Raw genomic sequence first — 16,931 nt, 5'->3', positions numbered from 1 at the left:
CCTTGGGGAGGATGTACCTTGGTGTATGTTTTTTGCTGATGATATCCTTCTCGTGGATAAGACGAAAGAAAAAACCCAAGAAAAACTCGAGTTATGGAGGTCTACATTGGAGTCTAAAGGCCTTCATTTGAGTAGAACCAAAACTGAATACATGAAATGTAATTTTAGTAGTGGTAGCTCTAGTGGTAGAAGTGTAAGTTTCGGTGATCAAATTATTAAAAGGTGTGATCGATTTAGATGTCTCAGGTCTGCTGTTCAAAGCGATGGTGATATAGATGGGTATGTTAATAGTAGAATTTATGTTAAATAGTAGAATTCAAGTTGGTTGGTTGAAGTGGAGGAATGCTTCGGGCCTTTTGTGTGATAAAAAAGTACCACTTAGATTGACAGGAAAGTTTTATAAGACGGTGGTGAGACCTGCAATGCTCTATGGTATTGAATGTCGGCCTTTAAATGAGAAGCATAATACTAAGTTAAGTGTTGCCGAGATGAGAATGCTTAGGTGGGTGAGTGGCTTTACACTTCTAGACAAAATGCAAAATGAATATATCCTTGATAGGGTTGGTGTAGCTCCAAGGCGGATAAAATTAGAGAGAGTCATCTTAGATGGCTTTTTCACATTAAACATCGACCATCTGATGATCTGGTTAGGAGAGTAGATGTTTAAGATGCGACTTTTGTTAAGAATGGCAGTGATAGACCTAAAAAGACTTGGACATATTTTATAAAAAATGATCTTAATCCATTAGAATTAAATGAAAATGTGACACTCAATAGGATGTAATGGAGAAAAAGGGTTCCTGTTGCTGACTCCACATAGTGGGATAAAGGCTTGTTGTTGTTTTTGTATTATTTTTATTTTGGGGTTTGCTTGTTCGTGGCATTGACTTAACCATTCATCTTTGTGATGTATTGAAGCAAACTTTTTGGCTAGTTCTTTTGTTTTGACAGAAGTATTTGAGAGCTTTTTTAGAAAATTGTGGGCCGTTATTAGTGATGATCACATAAGGTATCTTTTACCGGTAAATGATATCATCATATATAGAGTTGCAGAGTATCTCCACAATGTGCGTGTGTTGTGCATCTGCTGAAGTTCTTGTTGAGGGTGGAAGTTGTATTGGGTAAATTTCTGACAATATAAACATTAATTGGAGAAGTTCTCTCCATCTTAATGAATAATTGATCAGAAGTAATCTTGTCTTAAATTTTGATTTGCCAATATTTTACCTTCTGCATGACTATCTCATCCTCCCAAATGAACTTCAAGGATACATGTGATTTCACTTTTTCTCACATACACCTTAGTTAAGGTGAAGTCATTGACTTTTGGTTCAATTCTCAGTTAATTATCATGTAAAGGGCATCCTTGATTTTAAAATTTTTTGAATTTTTGGTACTTTGAAAGATGTTGCTTGAATTCAGGCATTCAATAAATGGTCGACTTCCATGAGTTTCTCTCTTCTACTCTATAGCAGCCTTTTTGTTTGAATTTGTCATTTTTTAAAGGATGTTGGCGAGTTGTTTTTGTTACTTAAGGATTTTTTAATTACTCAAATTTATCAATTTTTGCCTTGGTTATGAAAAGGTATTTTTGCAGCATGTCTTCCCTTGCTTCATAAAATTTTTAATCCTGATGACCATTAGCTCAGAGTCTAAATATACTTATAGGTGCTCTACTCTAAGGGTCTGTTTGGGGCAGTTTTCGCTTTGCTTTTCAGACCGCCACCATAGTTTAGTTTTGGGAATTGTTTTCTTGTTGTTTTTTTAGAAATTCCTGTGGTAGAATGATTTTTTTTTCAATCTGAGTAGTTGAAGTGTGATGGTTGCCAGAAAGCTGCGGCCTAACTTTTTGTAAATAAAATAAATTTTTACTAGTAATCATAACTTTTTGAAAAGTAATTTCTTCTGCAGCAGCTTTACAACTGCTTCTTCAAAAAGTTGCAATTGCTCCAAACAAACCCTAACTCTTAACAATGAAGCTCTAACTGACTATTAAAGATTTGTAGTCAAACTGATTATTTGTTATTGAGAAATTGATTCATATAGCATTTGTTAATAGAAATTGTGCTGGACTCTTCAAGGCCAACTCTCTTGTCATTTAAGGCTATATCTACATAAGATGTCTATAGTAAGTTTCCCCCAATATTTATCTCTTTTTTGTGTCTTCCATTATGAAGTTGGCCAAGGCTTGTGCTTGATTGCCACATTGGGCATTAGGAGATTTGAAATTTACTGTGCTTGATTGACCACTTGAGTAATCGTCCATAATGATCCTGAATTTGCGTGTATCCACTTCAGGGGTGATTGCAGATTACTATTGTGGAATGTGCCATAAGTATGATTGCTGTTACCTGGTAATTATAAGCAACACAGAGGCGAGTTTTTTACATAATGTGGCAATGTAATTGAACTCCTTGATGCACATATTGGTAGAGTAAATTGTCTATTACTTGTTGAATTATCGCATAACTACTAGCTTCTTTTCAATGATGAGATATTAAGTGTTTGTTAGACTGTGGGCGTTCAAGTAGAGGTGGCGACAATAATATCTATATCAACTGTTGAAATGCCTCACGATAGCCTTCACTCCACTGAAAGTGCTTGGTGTTTCTTAATATCTTAAAGAATGCTAAGCGTTTCTTGCCTCACTTCGATATGAACCAGTTTAGGCTGGCTGTATAGGTAGTCAACTTTTGTAACTTATTGGTATTCCTTGGTGATGACATCTTTAAGATCGCCTCAACTCTGTCGTTGTTCAATTTAATGCCTAAGTGTTAGTAAATATTCCAGGAAAAGGCTTGGTTTAGCTTCAAAAGTGTACTTTAATATATTGAATCTTATGTTAAATGTCTTTGGAATGTTGAAAGTTTCCTTTTTATCGAATATACCTTGTTGGGAACTTTTATTATGTATATCATTGATGTAGAATTCAATTTTTTTTCTTATGCTCTTTGAATGCAAGATCCATCATTCACCAATAGGTCTCATCTATATTTTTCAATCCAAGAGACATCACATCATAAAAATATAGTCCATTTTTGGTGATTATAGTTTTCTTTTTGTCGGCTTACTACATTTTTATTTAATGATAGCCTCAAAATGCTTGCAAAAAGTTCATCATGCGATAGTCAATTGTAGCATCAAGCCATTGATTTGCAGTTATGGATATCTATCTTTGGGGTAGGCCGAGTTTAAGCTAATAAAGTCGATGCACATTCTTTATTTTTCTTAAACTTTTGAACCATCACAATATTTGTTATGAATTTTGTGCATTTTACCTCCCTTATGAATCTAGTCTCAAGTCATTTTGAACTTCCATGAGGATCGGCTTGGCAAGTGTTGTAGAAATTGGCATTTTTTTGTATATATTTAATTTGTCACGGTCAATGCTGTGTCCTAAGCCTCAGATGTGAAAATTGGAGGGTTGTGTTAGGTAGTCGACAGTCATCGTAAAATTTGTCAGAAAATCATAACATGAATCTTTTTAATCATGGTGTAAATGTTAGGGTGTCTCCTGGAAGCAATGCGTGGTGTGACCTGAATAAAGTGAAATGTATGTGAGATCCGCTACACCGACACCCGAGTATAGTGTTAAATAAGCAAGGGTTCCCACATTACTGACGGATGCAGGTAAAAAAGTTAGTCCATGAAACTAATATTAAGATAAGATATTGGAATATAGATACTCTTACTGGTAATTTAATGAAATTAACTGATTTTATGAACCATAGAAAGATAAATATCTTATGTATCCAAGAAACTAATTGAGTTGGAGACAATGATTAGGAGATTGTTAAGTTTGGTTTTAAACTTTGGTATTCAAATAAGAGTCGCACTAGAAATGTTGTGTGTAATTATATATAAGAGTTTGAATGATAATGTTGTAAAAATTAATAGAATTGGAGATAAAATTATAGCCCTTACGATTATTGTTGATACTATAATTTTTTAATATTATAGGTGCTTATGCTCCTCATGTATGTTTAGATATATGTTCTAAAGATAAATTCTGGAATGACTTAGAAAATTTAATACAAATGATATCTCTTGAAGAAATAATTTTTATTGAAGGAGATTTAAATGTACATGTCAGTAGAGTGGTATAAGATTTTAGAAATATTCATGGTGGCTGCAGTTTTGGAGTGATTAATTACGGTTTTGGAGTAACTAATAAAAAAGGTAGAGCCATTTTAGATTTTGCTTTAGCTTATGATTTTGTTATTGCTAATACTTTATTCAAGAAAATATCGGAGCATATTTTTACTTATAAGAATGAATTTGATAAAGCACACAAATTGATTATTTTCTTATGAGAATAAGAGGTCGTCGAGAATGTAAAGATTGTAAGGTCATTCCAAGTAAGGATTTAAGTACTCTACATCTATTATTAGTTCTAGATTTTAAGATGAAGAGTTGTAAAATAAAGAATATTTGGAATCATCATCGTAGAATTACATGGGGGCACCTAAAAAACACAAATAAAATTATTTTTATGAGTAAAATTCAAGATTTTAAAATTTGGGAGGTTCATAAAAATACATATTCTATGTGGGATAAAGTAACAAACACTATTAAACAGGTGACAAAAGATGTACTTGGAGAGTCAGAAGAAAAAAATTTTATAAATAAAAATAATTGGTGGTAGAATAATAATGTACAAGAAAAGATAAAATATAAGAAATTATGTTATAAAAAAATGATTTAAATGTAAAAACTTAGAGAACTGAGAAAATATCAAACGATCAGTAGGGAGTCTAAGAGAACAATTTGTGATGCTAAAAAGTCTGCTTTTAGTGATCTTTATAATCGATTAGATATTATGGAGGGTGAAAAACATGTGTATAAACCAGCCAATCAAAGATAAAAGAAAAGTAAAGATTTAACTCGAGTAAAGTGTATTAAAGATGAAAATAAAAAAATATTTTTTTTAGAAGAAGATATTCAATATAGGTGGGTAAGTTATTTTGATAAATTTTTAATTAAATTTCTGAAAATACGATCGACCTTAGTGATCTTAATATCGTTAATAATAATAAAATGTTTCATTTTTACCATCACATTAGTAAAAAAAGAAATTGAGGAGGCTTTAAAGAAAACTAAGGAGATTTAGGAGTTTATTGCTTTACAAAACTCTTTAATATTATTTTAAAAACTAAAAAATTGCCTGAGGAGTGGAGTAAGAGTATTTGGCTCCCATTTTTCAGAATAAATGAGATGCAAAAGAGTGTGCCAATAATAGAGGAATTAAGTTGATGTGTCACACTTTAAAATTACGGGAGAGAGTAATTGAACATAGGTTAAGATGTATTACAAAGATTTCTCATAATCAATTTGGATTTTTGCCGGGCACGTCTACTATGGAAGCTATACATTTATTGAGAGTTTTGATGGAGAAGTTCAGAGATAATAAGGAGGATCTACATATGATTTTTATTGATTTAGAAAAAGCTTACGATAAGGTTCCATTAGGTTTTCCTTTGGAGAGTTATTGAGAAGAAAGGTGTTGATATGACTTATATTCAAGTCATTAAAGATATGTATACAAGAACTGTTACTTGTGTTCGAACAGAAGGAGGATTGATCAAATATTTTCTTATTTTTGTTGGTTTACACCAGGGGTCGGCTTTAAGCCCATATCTTTTTACTTTAGTTATGGATGGTCTTACTGGACACTTACAGGATGATATACCTTGGTGTATGCTTTTTGCTGATGCTTTTTGCTGATTTTGCTGATGATATTCTTCTCGTGGATAAAACGAGAGAAAAAGCCCAGGAAAAACTTGAATTATGGAGGTCTGCCTTGGTGTCTAAAGGCCTTCGTTTAAGTAGAACCTAGTCAATAGGAAAGTCCTATGGCTAGACCTAGGCTACTAAAGAAGTTATCTAGTGACAGAAATATAACCATTGTTGATCAAATTATTAAAAGGTGTGAATGCTTTAGATATTTTGGGTCTATTGTTCAAAGTGATGGTGATATTGATGTGGATGTTATTAGTAGAATTCAAGTTGGTTGGTTGAAGTGGAGGAATGCTTCGGGCCTATTGTTTGATAGAAAAGTACCGCTTAGACTGAAAGGAAAATTTTATAAGATTGTGGTGAGACTTGTAATGCTCTATGGCGTTGAATGTTAGCCTTTAAAAGAGAAGCATAAATCTAAGTTACGTGTTGCCGAGATAAGAATGATTAGGTGGATGAGTGGCTTTACACTTAGAGAGAAAATGCGAAATGAATATATCCGTGATAGGGTTGGTGTAGCTCCAGTGACGGACAAAATTAGAGAGATTTGTCTTAGATGGTTTGCTCACATTAAGCGTCGACCATGTGATCATCCAATTATGAGAGTAGATGTTTTAGATTCAACTTATGTTAAGAAGGCAGAGATGGACCTAGGAAGACTTGGGCATATTGTATAAAAAATTGTCTTAATTTATTAGAATTAAATGAAAATGACACTAAATAGGACGCAATGGAGAAAAAGATTCATGTAGCTGACCCCACTTAGTGAGATAGGTTTTGTTGCTGTATTTAATTGTCACTGTCTCAAGCAGGAGTATTCACCAAGTATTTTTCCATTTCAGTTGGATTACATCAAGGATTGACTTTAAGCCCATATCTCATTGCTTTAGTTATGGATGCTCTTACTCGACATTTGCAGGAGGATGTACCTTGGTGTATGCTTTTGGCTGATGATATCCTTTTTCTGGATAAGATTGGAGAAAGAGTTCAGAAAAAACTCAAATTATGGAGGTTTGCATTGGAGTCTAAAGGCCTTCGTTTGAGTGGATCTAAAATTGAATACATGTAATTTTAATAGTATCAACTCTAATGACAGAGTTGTAATTATGGGTGACCAAATCATTAAAAGGTGTGAACGTTTTAGATATCTCAGGTCTATTGTTCAAAGTGATGGTGATATTGATGGGGATGTTATTAGTAGAATTCAAGTTAGTTTGTTGAAGTGGAGTGCATCGGGCCTATTATGTGATTGAAAGTTACTGTTTAGACTTAAAGAAAAATTTTATAAGATGGTGAGACATGCAATGCTCTATGGCGCAGAATGTTGGCCTTCAAAAGAGAAGCATAAAATAATGTTAAGTGTTACTGAGATGAGAATGCTTAGGTGGGTGAGTGACTTGACACTTGAGACATAATACGAAATGAATATATCCGCAATAGGGTTGGTGTAGCTCCAGTGGCGGACAATATTAGATTGAGTCGTCTTATAGATGGTTTGGTAAAATTAAGTGTTGATCATTTGATGATTTGGTTAAGAGAGTAAATATTTTAGATTTGACTTATGTTAAGAAAGACAGAGGTAGTTCTGAAAAGATTGGGGCATATTATATAAAAAAATGATCTTAATCTATTAGAATTAAATTAAAATATGACACTCAATAGGACACAATGGAGAAAAAAGATTCATGTGGAAGACCTAACTTAGTGGATAAAAACTTGTTATTGTTGTATTTAATTTGTCATAGGTGATATTGATTTTATTTTAGGCTCTCGATTGTTGGCAAAACGAATATTTTAATATATTTTTTTCTATATTCTCCCTAACTTATTCATCTATTCTCAATATCTAAGGACGAAGACTCGAGTCATATTTGGTCGTGTATTTAATGGATATCTTCAAAGGTCCCCAAACTGGAACTTTTTTGAACTTCAAAGCTCATTTCTTTCTATTGTAACTTTAATGTAACACGCCTTTGTTTGAAATAAGCATCTCTCACTATTATCACTTGGTCTCTCGCTTAAAAATTCATTGTGACATGGTATATAGACAAAATTGTGGCAGTGGTGTTGAGGAGTGGTTGGACGAATATAGCATTGTATGTTGCTTGGGTGTCATTATATATTGTAGATTTTTTCTCAATCGAGGTGGCAAAAGAATCTTTTTTTGTCTTCCTCTTCTCTTTAGGGATTCCTTAGAATGAGGTATATATTTTGCGATAACTCATATTTATTTTATCAAAATACTCTTGAAAATGATATTTAGTCAATCAATATATCACCGATTTGATAATTTGTGACTGTAGGGATTACCAATAAGTAGCTTGTTGGGCTTAGAGCATGTGATGAGGCGATCTTGTTAGTTAATGCTTGTGCAGTAGTTTTTTAGTTCACCTATCCTGTCTTGAGGCACTTGACGTTGGCTTGGCAAGTACCCTTTTTTTATCTGCCCAAGATGGCGGGTACCACTTTGACTATGTTGATTGCTCTTACAAGGTTGGACTCATTTATTTTTGCCACTATAGTTCTTTACCCGGCCTTCGACCTCTGATGACTAAGATGAATTCTTTCGACTTTAAACCCTCAAGGAGTTCTACCAAGTTTTTGAGGTGGTGATAAATCTTAGATTTATGGCTGCGATCTTGGTGGAATACTTGATAATTCATTTGTATCTCTCAATGGTCGGCGTTTATCGGCATTGGACATCTTACATAATTTATTTTGAATGACCTCAACTAGACTATTGTAACTCATTTATTTTGAATGACCTCAACTAGACTATTGTAACTCACAATAGAGTGATAGTAAGGAATTGATGGCGAGGTTTCGGTAGAGCAACTTTTCCCCATCTTTTTTTCATTATGCTTGTTATGTTGGGGTTGTCTTGGCTGGTGATGTCGTCACAGAGGGAGATAAGGTTATAATTGAAGATGAGGTCAAGTATCTTCTCCTATTTTTAAAAATTTGTGCTGAAAGTTCTATTCATAAATTATTTTGTTTTTTTCACTTGATCTATGCCTCTTAGTTGGCTAGAGGATGATGCTTACATCTAATTGTTATATTCTTGCACACTCGTGTCCTTTGGCAAGACGCTTGGATGACTTACTTGATTGTTGCAGGCCGTGTGTAGTGAAGAAGTCCATTATGAGGACCCTTAGAGCAGCTTGAGCCATACGTAGGTTCTTGGTCATTGGCTTATGCATCTCTCTTTGGAATCTCATCACAAAGTTCCTTAACAACTCACCAGGCTAATGGAAAATCTTTAGTACAGCCTACTAGTTCTTCTGAGATTGCTGAGCCTAGTGAATTGATGATAAATATTCTTTTGGACTCGATGAATGTTGTAGTTGCTCCGAGTGAATGATGGGAAAACCATTGGAGGCCGACTTTTTGTTACAGTATCTTTCCTTAAGGTTGTTAGACAACCTTTTTTAATATGAACTTGATTAGATACTCAATACTTGTTTCAATGAACTTGATGAGTATTATCATCAATACTTATTTGAAAGAAAATTATGTAATTAGAAATTTAAGGAATAGTGTTTAGATACTCAATACTTATTCAATTAGCAAATTAAATATTAAAAATTTTTCTTGGATAACTTTTTGTTACAGTATCTTTTGTTTGTTGTAACCCAAATAAATCTTCTTTATTCCTAAAGGGAACAAGTTACATATCAAACATTTATCTCTCATTTGAGTGGGCTATCAATTTTTTCATCCAATGATATTGCCCTAACATGATCGTAGGCCCGGTGGATTTGTTTTCATTATATTGAAAATCAAGGGTTGCAGAAATATCTAGTTGCATTCAAATGATGGTAGAGCTGAAGCGCTCATTTTTAATCAACAATGTACAATTCTCTCTATAAGTGACCTCTTCTCCTCCTAGCTTATGTCTTATTAACCCGTTGGCCTCATCAATTGTGCTGTAAATAAAACCCGTAGTTGTCTTCTTTTATGCATTTACCATCCTCGAGATTTGTACTCATGGCCTATTGATTGTTAGTGCATATGCGACATTAGACCAAAACCTTTCAATTGAAATAATTTTTTGGATTCTTTTCTCTCAGATTTTTTTAGTCTATGCACAACTAAGCTAGTTAATGAGAGTAAATATCATCTCCAATGGTTGTCTAGCTTTCGATATATTTTGTAGAATCAAAAAGGCTATAGCAAATCTTGTTGCAGCAGTGCGCTGAAGTTATTTTTTAATAATTTTCTCATTAAACATAATATCCAAGAATGATTGTAAATGAATTTACTAAACTTCTTGATTTTGATCAAGGTATTTTTATAAAGGGGGCAATTCACCACTCTTCTCTAACAATATGCAACATAAGGTGTCTAGTATAAATATTTTTTTTTTCCCATCAATTTATTTTCAGTTTTCTTATAAGCACTTGCATTATCTATCATAATCTAAACTATCAAATGCTTTCCAATTTCTTCCATCATTCAAGTTGTCCAAACATATATTTTACACTCTTCTCCTGATTTGAAGTTTCTACAAATTTAGAAAAAATAGTTTAATGACTTACTGATTAGAATGTTAATCAAGCTTCTATTCTTTATGTCTGGTCACCCATCAAATATGATTGTTACTCCAATCTTACTCCAAATCATCTTAATCTTATTTATAATTTTTTGTGTAATACTTAACCTCCTTTTTTTATACGCACGTCTTCAAGTCATGCATAGATGGGGTTTTAAGCCTCGACCAAAAACACCTATAGAACAAGTCATATTAAAATAAAGAGGTGTTGCCACATTGAATGAAATAACATTCTCATAAAAATCCCCTCAATATCAATGCAAACATATTTGCATGCCTCTCTAACATGCTCTGGTTTTAGTTTATAAACTACAGCAGCCCCTTCTCCATGACCCCTATCATCATCCAAATTAACACTGATCTAAGGAGCCTCTTGTACCTCTACTAGACATTGGTTGTAGAGATGTCACGGAATCATTAATACTGCGCTATAGCCAAATACCCATACAGGATCATGACACCAAAATGCTATAAATGTATTCGTCAAACTTTAAGTGTTAGATATGTAAATACAAAAGAATTGCGTGGTAGGTATCTAAGTTTCCTAAATTATTTTCAAGCAATATTCATGGTTGCAAATTTAAATCATTTATAATAAAAAATTCTTATTAAATTCCTAAATCTTCTTGATAATTGCCACCCTATGTGAGGCATCCCCTGCTAGTTCTTCCAGTTGATTGCTGATGTTCTGTAAATACCACATATCATAGAAAGCACTGTTTTTTTTTTCTTTCCTGAAGAAAATGCTTTTGCATCAAGAACTGTTTTTATCCCACTTTACTATTTTCTTACAAGATTTTGATTGCTAATCTATATGTTGTAGCTATTCTCTTCCATGTTTCCTGGGATGGAGTTTCTTCCAAAAACCGAAGTTTCAAAGGGCGATGATGAATATAGCTCATTATCGTCAGATTAATTGATGACTGGACTATATCTGTAAACAGCCATGATCTTTGATACTAGTGTAGATTATCTATATATATATATATATATATGCAGATGGCAGCTGAGTTTACCTGTGCTCTGCCTATAGCTTCTTACCAGGTAACTTAACTGAAATCATGAAATTTTGTTGTTCTTTATTGATTATTTCTATAAATTTGATTTTGCATGGCTACCCAAATAAACATGTCTGAACTGCATTTAGTTTTCTCTTGATTTGTGTCTTCATATACATAAAACTTTCTACCCAATATGCTTTGTGTCTCAAACATACGGGTGCATGTTATTTCTTAGCCTGATTTGATGACGATGATGATCTCAACCTTCTAAATGCTAATTTCTTGTGGAAGATTTACATACATACCACTCAATTCCTATGTATTTACATAGCTAACATCTAATCATCAATTTTTGCATACGTATCACCTTATCTATGCATGAAAAGGTGTATTTCAACTTGTACAAGTTAAAATGGTGGTATTTTTGAAATATTTGGTTGTTATTAAAGTAAAAAAAGTAAAGCTTATATGTTAGATATGTAAATACATAGGAATCCGGTGGTATGTACGCAAATGCCCCAGTTCTTTTACATGATTTCTGCACATTCAGATGCCTTAAATGCATCATCTTTATTCTCACAGACAATTACAAGGTCATCTGGAAATGAAGTAATGGAGAGAAATGTTACATTAGTTCTTATTTTGATGCTTTTGATTGTGATAGTAGGATCTCTGATAAGCTCATCTTGATTAAAAAGGTACGCTTCATCTTTTTACAAATGTTTATTTCTTGCATCTTTTGTGTGTGTGGTTAGCAATGAAAGTGGTTGCTAGGGAAAAAAAAAAATTATGTGATGTTATATTTTGTGTGATGTATGTAAATAAAATGAATAATTTGGATAAAATTATTTAAATCTATCAATCTTGAATAACAATTAAATTTATTTGCCTAGCTTTAACAACAAGTATTTAATATTTTTCTTGCTTGCATGGTTTTGTTTTTAGACAAGTAAATAAAATTGGAGTATAGTTCAAAATTTAATATACATATATATTAAAAGGAATGACCCGAGCCTATTATATGCGTCGAACAATCCGAGTACAACACCATTCATCGGGGGGAATCGAATCCCGGACTGGGGATTTATAATAGATAAGGAGATGCCCGACCGATTAATCTGAGTACGTGGTGCATATATATCTATAATTTGTTGTAACTGTTGTAGGCGGATGTCGTAGCACCAGCTTGTCGTATAGAAAATAGTTAAAATCTATGATGGTTGTTAGCCCTGCAAACTACAAATGGTTGTCTGAGGAGCGTGTTTGGCCGCTAATGTCGTGGGAGGATGTCGTGGGAGCTGTGAACCACGTAGATGCAGTTGGTTACATGAGATGTTTTGAGCTGCAATGATGTTTGTAGGTCGTTGAGGCCGGAGTCCGGAGTCGTACATATTGTAAATTATGTTATTTGTAATTGGTCACATAGGCCACGGGGGCTGGAGTTGAAAGTTACACGAGCAATGAACCATGTAGGTTGTAGTTGGTCAAATAGGTTGTAGTAGCAAGTTGTGACAATGTCCATAGGCCGCACGACCGGAATCCGAAACTGAATGAGCAATGAACCACGTATGTCATATTTGTTCACGTAGGTCGTAGTGATGAGCTATGACGACGTCCATAGTCTACAGGAGCCTTAATTGAGTGCTACATGATCCCGATTTTCTTTATAGATGTCAATGCGATGTATGTGATTATGTGCTTATTTTCTTATTTATAATTCTTAACTTGCAACAAATTCAAAAACTTAATCCCAAGCAAAAACTAGGTAAATTCTTAATTTTTAAAAAAATAAGAATATAATTATAATATTTAATATGAGATACTACGTAAGTATACGTATCATTATCAAGAAATATATGACTTTTTGATTAAGCCCCAAATATCGAACCCATAGGGAAAATATAATATGCACTTTATAAAACAAGAGAAATTAGATAATTAAAATTCTACTTAGTAAAATTTCTTATTTAAACTCTAGATATTAAAATAAGAATGAAAGTTCAATTTTTTTTTTTTGTGATTTTTAGTAGTTGAGAATAAAATAAGCAACTAATTAACTTAACTAGATATTTGCAAGATGAAGGAAATATAAATAAAATATTTTTTTTATCATGAATAAGTAACAAGTATATGAATTCTGTAGTGGAAGTATTCTAATTGTGTTGTGTCAACTATGAGCAATGATATTCTTTACCTTTACTAGAGATACTATTAAAACATTGACTAATCTACAGTTTGAATAGTCTTGAAGACAGGTTAGGAAAGGAAGATACTAGCTCTCACTCAAGAGTTCCCCTTCTCCCTCCACCTTGGGGCTAATATCTCGTATCAAAACCTAAAACTATAAATCAAATTTGGGGTTTTAACCTGTCACTCTAAAGTCCTCTAGTTCTACACCCCTCAAAGTTTATTTCCCTATTTATTTGCACTCAACCCCATGAATTGTGTTCACATCCTTGAAACCAAATGTGATTCTTACCATTTGTTGACTGAGACAATATCATCTTGGATCTTGCATGTTCTCACAATCGGTATTAACATCTTAATTGACCAAATCAAGAAGCAAATGAAGTACAAGGTTTAAAATCATCACAACTTCTTTCAGCATTAAAGTATAATACTTCACACAATTTCTCTCCAATACTTAACCACTTATCATTTTAAGGAAAAAGATAAAGAAAACAACTCGGAATTAATGAAGAAAACACAACTACTCTTGAGTTTGAAAGTAGAAATCATGCACACAAACAAGAAGTCTAAATTAAAACCCAATATAATCATAAAGATGAAAACTTATCTCAAATTTCTCTCCCCCAAATATTTTAAAGTTCCTTTGAATCTCTTCCTTCACTTATAAATACAAATTAAACACTCAAAATAGAATAAAAAGAAAGGCGGTGGTGATGGGCCAGTCATGGGCGATTAGGCCCCTTAGTTTAACTGGTGCAACTCTCTCTGTTTAAACACGGGGTACCTAACACTTAGACACGACTCTCTCTATTTAACTGGTGTGTAAGCGCCAGTCCTGCGCGATTATGCCCCTCAGTTCATTTTTTTGCACTTTCTTTATTTTTGCTCCAAATTCGATCATTTTTCACTCATTTTACCATTTTCATTCAATTGATTGTACTTGAAAGAAAAACACACAAATAACTTTTATTAAAACACAATATATCAAAAATATGTATAAAAATGTGTACATAAAAACTATATATTTTAGTTGTATCACTACACGAGCCATAAACTATATAGGTTGTAGTTGATCACGTAAGTTGTAGTGACAAGCTGTGATGATGTCCGTAGGTTGCTGGGGTCAGAGTCAGGAGTTGCATGAGTTATGAACCATGGGGGTCATAGTGGCAAGCTGTGACAACATCCATAAACCGTAGGGGCAAGAGCTGGTTGGATACGGTGACAACCGGAGGTGACAATAATTAGAAGCGGCCTAAGAAAGTGACTAGAACGACCTAAGATAGCGTTGACTGACGATAGGAGAGTGGAGGCGACGATTATTGGAAGACGGCGATAGCCTGAAAGTGTGGCAATCAGGAGACGGCGGTGGCCTAAGATGGTGCCGATCGGAGGGCTGAGGCGACGAATGTCGGAAAGCGGTGATGGCATGAGACGATGACAGTGATTTGAGACGATGACGACTAGAGGGCGGAGGTGACTACTGCTGGAAGGCGACATCGACTCGAAGGAGGCGACTCTCGGATGGCAGCGATAGCCAAAAATAGACGGTGACGACCAGAGGCGATGACAACCGGAAGGAGACAATGGTGTCTCAAAGGCGGCGACGACAGGAAGGCAATTGTAGCTGGAAAGAGACGGAGGCAACTGCGACTCGAAGGCGGCGATGGTTGGAAGGCGATGACGGTCAGAAGGAGACGGTGGCAGCCTAAAGGCATTGTCGACTCGATGGAGACGGTGGCCCGAGGGCAACGACGACCTGAAGGTTGCAACTGCTGGAGATGGCTGAAAGGAGACTATTTATGTATCCCCTTCCTCTCTTCTTATGGGTTTGATTCAACTCGGATTGGGCTGATTTATGTATTTTTGGTTCCGTCTCGTTGAGCCATTCAGTTTGACTATTATAAGATTACTATAGTCGGAGCTCTTGATGGCTTTGAATCGAAGTTTGAACGTCCTTCGCTCAAAAAATTTATCTCTGAGATTCTTGCCATGCCTCAAAATTACGTTGGATGTTAGAAATTTGTTGAAGACATATCTATTGTCCCTCCATTTTCGGGCGAGATCAATTTTGTCGTCCGAAAATACTAAAATCCGGAGCACTTTATATTTTTATGAAATTTTGGTTTATATGTATATATAATATATATGTGTGTGTATATATTTGAAAAATATATATATTAAAACACTTGTTTTTTTTTATGTATGTATCATGTAGAAATAAAGCTGTGCTTTGAATTGACAGGAAAGAATTGAATGGTATGCTTGTAAATAGCAAAAGTTCTGGCTCTTGATACGTATAGGTATAAGAATTAAGTGGCATGTAAATCTCTCAAAAAATTTCAGTTTAAAGGTATGCATATATATAATGAAATCATTATAATGAAGTTCAGTTTATATATATAATGTAATCGTATTGTATATCTTTCCCAAAAAAATGTGAGGCATATATATAATGGAATCCTCGTGCTTTTGTTGCACTTTCTGAGAGAGATTCTAGTGTTACTATCACACATCCCGTAAGAGATTCCCAAGTTGTTGTTGCACTCACTGGGGAACATTCTCTTGTGACAGCGGTGGTGATATTTGGAGAATCTCATCTCCCTGAAGATTAGCAGAAACACCAGAATTTTGAGGGGGCAATGCCGACGCAATTTGAATATGAGCCCACTTGTTGTAGTCTTTGTACTAGTGTGTGTTGGTTTTTGTAGCATTTTAATTGCCCGATGTAACATTTGTACATAATGATGATGTATTTATCTATTTGTTTTTCTCTTAATTGATGCAATAAAAATTTTGATGTTGCCTTTGCATTTTTTTTGAGATGTGGTTGCTTGACTTCTGGATTGTTGCTAAAAATATTTAAGTTTACCTAGGTTACAAAGTTAAAACAAGTCCGCTTGATGACTACAACTTGTAATAGACAGAGTTGTATGAAGAATCTACCAAGGAGGTAAGAGTTATTCGGGGTTGTTGGTCAAAGCTTCTGCTACAAGACCATAACATGTTATGAAAATGGTCGAAGGGAATCCACCAAGGATTTTTCATCTATCTGAGGTTGTTAGTGGAAGATTCTACTTGACGACCATAGCCTGTGATGAAAGAGGTTGAATCGAGTCCCCCTGAGATCGATTAAGTCGCAATGGACCGTAATTTTTCTTAGAAAAGTTCTAACCATACTCAAAAATGTTGTTTTGGGACTTGCTAGTTGTTGCTTTTGAATTTGTTGTACCCCAATGGGGCATTGTGCACATGAGCCGGTGAGATAGCCCAAATATTAAACTTTGAAGGGTTTTATTTCTTGATCGAGCAGAGGAAAAACTCTAGCTTGGTGAGGGGTGTTGTTGCCCCTAGCTAGAAGCAATTCACAAATACTTGATGTTTGAATGAACGTGGGATGAAAACCTCACCACGATCGTGCTTAATGCATTAACATGAATGACTTTTCGAGA

The 16,931-nt window shown here is 34.2% G+C and overlaps 1 protein-coding gene across 2 annotated transcripts in view; it reads left to right on the top strand.

The window, feature by feature from the left end:
• LOC110033497 (rab escort protein 1) overlaps nucleotides 1–16,230 on the top strand; it is a 28,384-nt gene extending 12,154 nt beyond the window's left edge. Inside the window, exons 9-10 of one of the 2 annotated variants that reach the window (XM_020737493.1) lie at nucleotides 11,872–11,987; nucleotides 16,054–16,230. In XM_020737493.1, coding sequence (XP_020593152.1) covers nucleotides 11,872–11,979 — 108 coding nt within the window. In that variant the 3' untranslated portion in view covers nucleotides 11,980–11,987; nucleotides 16,054–16,230. Of the gene's footprint in view, nucleotides 1–11,111; nucleotides 11,263–11,871; nucleotides 11,988–16,053 lie in introns of those variants that run through there. The other variant, XM_020737494.1, reaches the window with a different exon arrangement.
• The last annotated feature ends 701 nt before the right edge of the window (nucleotides 16,231–16,931 follow it).

Source organism: Phalaenopsis equestris, unplaced genomic scaffold, assembly GCF_001263595.1.
Source record: "Phalaenopsis equestris unplaced genomic scaffold, ASM126359v1 Scaffold001198, whole genome shotgun sequence".
Classification (NCBI taxonomy): Eukaryota; Viridiplantae; Streptophyta; class Magnoliopsida; order Asparagales; family Orchidaceae; genus Phalaenopsis; species Phalaenopsis equestris.
The sequence above is the reverse complement of the archived record's forward strand: the minus strand, read 5'-3'. Positions and strand labels throughout refer to the sequence as shown.